The sequence below is a fragment of the Gracilinanus agilis genome, chromosome 2 (assembly GCF_016433145.1).
Source record: "Gracilinanus agilis isolate LMUSP501 chromosome 2, AgileGrace, whole genome shotgun sequence".
Classification (NCBI taxonomy): domain Eukaryota; kingdom Metazoa; phylum Chordata; class Mammalia; order Didelphimorphia; family Didelphidae; genus Gracilinanus; species Gracilinanus agilis.
In genome coordinates this window covers 434,714,150-434,718,913 of record NC_058131.1, presented here as the reverse complement: position 1 = coordinate 434,718,913, position 4,764 = coordinate 434,714,150, and the positions used below count along the sequence as shown (strand labels likewise).

General features: G+C 41.4%; 1 gene segment (V, D, J or C); it reads right to left on the bottom strand.

Moving 5' to 3' along the window:
• Positions 1 to 582: 582 nt before the first annotated feature.
• LOC123233918 lies at positions 583 to 1,161 on the bottom strand. The segment is given in 2 exon segments: positions 583 to 1,022; positions 1,116 to 1,161. Coding segments are annotated over 2 exon segments (486 nt in total).
• Positions 1,162 to 4,764: the final 3,603 nt, after the last annotated feature.

Sequence of the window (4,764 nt, the reverse complement as noted above, 5' to 3'; positions counted from 1 at the left end):
TCAACACTATCAATTACCTCTCTAACTAAAAGTCCCAGTCCTACAATAAATACACTTCACTAACCAAATTCCCCCCTTAGATGGTGAATAGAGGTGGTAAGGTTGGAAGTTAAGCAGGAACAGGACTCAAGGGAAAAGATTCTAACTGACAGATGGCTTTAAGTGTCACAAGCAGCTCTTGGAATATCTATCAGTCAGCAGCAATAAGATACCCACAGGAACACAGGAACAAGTAGTTGGAGGACAGCCACAGGAGAGGGAGAATAGCCAAACCCACAAGGTCCACCGAAGGAAATCAGACCAACTCAACCTGCTCCTTCAACAGTCTCCTAGAAAAAACAATGTCACTTCCCTATAATTCTGGAACCTTCCTGGCTCTGCCTATTCAGTAGCTTCTGCTCCTGCTCTTTCCTTATTTCCTTATAACATCTTACATAAAGCAAGTAATCATTAAAAGGACACATCTAATTTCTGGGCCTGTGGATAGGAAAGAATCTGAGATAGAAAGAAGACAAGATAGATGGGAGAGGTGTTCACTGAAAACTGGAGAAAACCAAAGACTTGAAAATAAATTCATCGGCCTCACTTTTCACTATTATTGTAACTGGTTTCCTTCTGTTCAATGTTCTTGATTTCCCTCTCCAAGTCATTCTTCACCAAGTCTCCATGAAGGAGGAAGTTTATTTCTGCTCTCTCACTCCTTTCTATCACTGTGTCTCTCGCACAGTAATACATGGCTGTGTCCTCAGCTTTCAGGGAATTCATCTGCAGGTGCAGCAGGCTGTTGCCATTGTCCCTGGAGATGGTGAATCGGCCTTTCACAGAGTCTGCATAATTTGTGCTCCTTCCATCACTGCTAATGTATGAGATCCACTCCAGCCCCTTCCCTGGAGCCTGACGAACCCAGTACATGTAGTAGCTGCTGAAGGTGAATCCAGAAGCTTTGCAAGAGAGTTTCAAGGATCCTCCAGGCTGTCTCACATCTCCCCCAGACTCCACCAGCTGAATATCACAATGGACACCTGGAAACAAAGAGTCATTAGAGACAATAGTCACATAATTCTTATCACTTCAAAGCCTTCTCCAAAAATCAAAGGAACAAAAAGCAAAACTACCTTGGAAAAAAACCAGAATGAGAATTCCATTCAATCCAAATCCCATGGTTCAGGCTCTCCAGTGTGAGTCCTCAGGAGAGAAAGTACAGACAAGTAGAAGCCTCTCTCCCAGAGCTGCAGCCACAGGTTTTGTGCAGGTTTCCTGCCTAGAGGGAGGAGTCCAATTTGCATGTCTTCCTCTGTTTAGTGGGAGGAAAAGCAGCTGCCTTCCACTGTGAGGAGTCCCTGAGCTGCAGGATCCTTATCCTCTAGAATTGGCTTGAAAGTCCTGGGGACATTTGGTGAACTAGAGAATCAAAATATCATCGATAGAACTTAATGTCTTTCCTTCTGCATCACTTCAGTTGATCCCCACTGTAACATGGAGATGGCAGGGTGGAATTCCTGCAAGATACAGGGTCAAGCCTCAACCCAGAATTCCAGGTGACCCCCCCCCCCAGAGAACTCTGGGTGAAGGGGCAGTTGAGGGCAGTTAGGGGAATTGGTTCTTGGGGTTGGGAGTGAGTAGATCTCTCTGCTAGCTGATCCCAATTCTGGATTGCTTTGGGAGGCCTTGTGGCAAAAGCCATTTTGGTTCTTCACTGCTTCAAGCCTGTTTAGCTGACCTAGACCTTTCCAGCAACAGCACAATTGTTATTTAATTATTTAAATCGTAGAAGAGATTAATTATAGGCATTGAGGGCAAGTTAGATATAAAGGCTACCTCTCCCTCCTGGGGGTAGGGACTGTTTCTACCTAACAGTTCAGGGTTTCCCCAATCTTATCCTAATTCTTGACAAAACTTCCCTTCCTTTCCTTCCTCTTATCAGTAAACCTACATCCTTTGGGATTAGTGCCTGGCTGTTATTTTGGGGTATACTCACAACCACTTCCAAGCTAAGTTTCCTTCAGCTGTCTGGTCCACACAAGTCAGATTCATCTGTCCCTGATAACTACAAAACATCAAGCTTCTCCTTCTATCCCTTAGTCAAACCTGTGGGGAAATAAGTCAAGATAGTCAACGTCTTTGGGAGATAGCCTGGCCTGGCCTTGCCAGAAGACATCAGTCCAACCACCATTTCCAACTGATTCCTAACTGCTTGTTGGGAGGGGGAAGAAGGGAGTACTGAGCTAGATTGTGCCCCTCCCTCTTCACTCAAGCCTGTCATTGGGGGAGGAGTGAGTCTAGCAAGGTACTGAACACTGGCATATCTTCAGCTTCCTAAATATCTCTGTCAAAATCAATATAATACCACTCCATTACAAAGAAAATGCTTATTGGCCTTTTCTACATTCCTGATATTTTCTGTGTGGATCTCAGTACCATCTCTGATTAGAAAGGTACTTTAATCCTTTGTCATTTCTGTCTTTCAGCAGAGACTGAATCTACTTTAGAAATCCATTAAATATTTTTTTGTTCCTACTCCTAGATAACCCTGATTGCTTATTTATGGTGTTATTTTTTTTTGCTCATTCTCTTTAGAACTGGATTTCATATGGATAATTCCCTTCAATTCCAGTCATAACTAGGGTATGCTGGAGCCAGATTATTCGGGGTTTGAGAGATATATTGATAATTTTTCTGTGTAAGCCTTTACATTTCAGAAATCAGGAGACACTAAAAATCAAGGCTTTATTTACATATTTTCTTTTTGACTGTGTAGACTCAAGAAAAGGATAAATAAATTGTTTATAATGTAGATTAAACTTAAAAATGTGTTGTGCATACATTTTTCTCCTGCTGAACTGGTTGTTAAATGTCTCTTAGAACATGCATGAGAAGAGATGAATAGAATACAATTTGGTCCACTGAATTCCTTGGATTCTCCAGAAAGCCTTCAGAAGGTTTCAGTGTGTGCCTCAGGAGACACTACTTCTGAGGAATGTATTTATCTTCTAGTGAAGTAATGGTGAACCTATGGCACAGGTGCCAAAGATGGCACACAGAGCACTCTCTAGGGGTACAGGAGCTGAACTTCTCCCAACCCCAGTTCCTTACTAGAAAGGCAGAGATACTCAGACAGAGATATTCTCTTCCCTTCTCTCCACCATGCCTGCAGACATTTTTCACATCACCCATCCCTTTACCCAGCAGTCCAGCTGGAGTGCAATGGGGGTAAGATTCAGAGGTGGCAGAGCTGGAGGAGAACAGAATGCTCAGACCACTGCCTTCTCCCTCTACATCTGTACTGAGGACATTTTTTCACTTTATTCACCCCTCCATCCAGCAGCCCAATGGAAGCATTTCTTTCCTCCCCTGTCTGGGGTAAGGGCAGGGGGTGCCAGTGGGCAAGGTAGGGGTGTATGGCATGCTACTCAATCTCTGGCAGGGAGCAGGCATTGCACTCAGTCTGGGGGATGGGGTTGGGGGTAAAACTTGGCACTCCTTTTCTAAAAGGCTTGCCATCTCTATTCTAGTGTATCTGGAGACAGTTAGAGGCTGAACCTCAGAATGTAGGGACCACCTCAGATCAATTAAGTTTGATAACAACACCAATCATAAAATTCCCGTTGACTTCAGGAAAGGGAGATGATTTTCTAGCTTTTGTCCACTTTATATTAATTCTTTGCTCAGTAGGAAGAGCAAATTCTCATCATTTGGGGGATATATGGTCCTTTAGAATCCTGCCAAAATTACAAATTATTCTCCAAATAGCCTTTCAAATTATATAATTTTAAATAATGTGAAGTCTGAATTGGGTCAATTTATCTCTATGTTTTTTCCTCCCCAGATACATTGCCACTGTCCTGTCATTGCTGCATAACCTATAGGAAAAAGAATTCAAAGCAACTTACAGAATATATTTTTATTCTTGACCCCTCCAAATCTAAGAAGCCTCACTGATCCTACAGTATCTTCACAGAATCATTCTATATCATTTATCACTTTTAAAAACAAGAAAAAGTCTACATTTGATATTTCTACTTCCATTCTTTCTCTTACTTTTCAACTCTTTGCAATTTGTTTTCTGACCTCCTTACCCAGTGGTATATATAATCTCCCAAAAGTTACCATTAAATTATTATCTCCATGTAGATTATTCCAGATTTTCACATTCTCCCCTAATTTCTCTAGCAATCTCTGGCACCCACCTCCAAATGGACAATTTAAAGTGATGTCCAATAAGTACAGGAAACTCAGCATGCCCACAAAGTAGATATCTTTTCCCCTCATAACTTATCTTTTTCTGAACTCTCTTGTTCCTATTGAGTGCTTGACTTCTTTTCTAATCGTATACTTTAGTCAAGTCTGGAATGAGTAAGGGGACCACACAGTTATCCCTTCCCACAGATCAGGAGGGCTATGTATATTAAATTGTCACCTATAAATACATAGCCAGTGCCAGTAAGGGAGAGTGAAAGATCTATAGTACCGGTAGCATTTTGGTGATCCATGAAATATTGACAAGGCATGGCAGTTTTATTTAAAGTTTTATTATACACTACACAAAAAAAGAAAGCATGAATTAGATTATAGGAGAGTCTATAGAGGAGTATGTGGTCTTGGGAATTTTGGAGGCCCACCTATCCATGAATTTGGTTATAGTATTTCTGGGAGTTTTCCTTTGGAGATTTTTTTCAGAAGATGATCAATGGATTATTCAATTTCTATTTTTCCCTATTGTTCAAGAATATCAATGTGGTTTTCCTTAATAATTTCTTAATTATT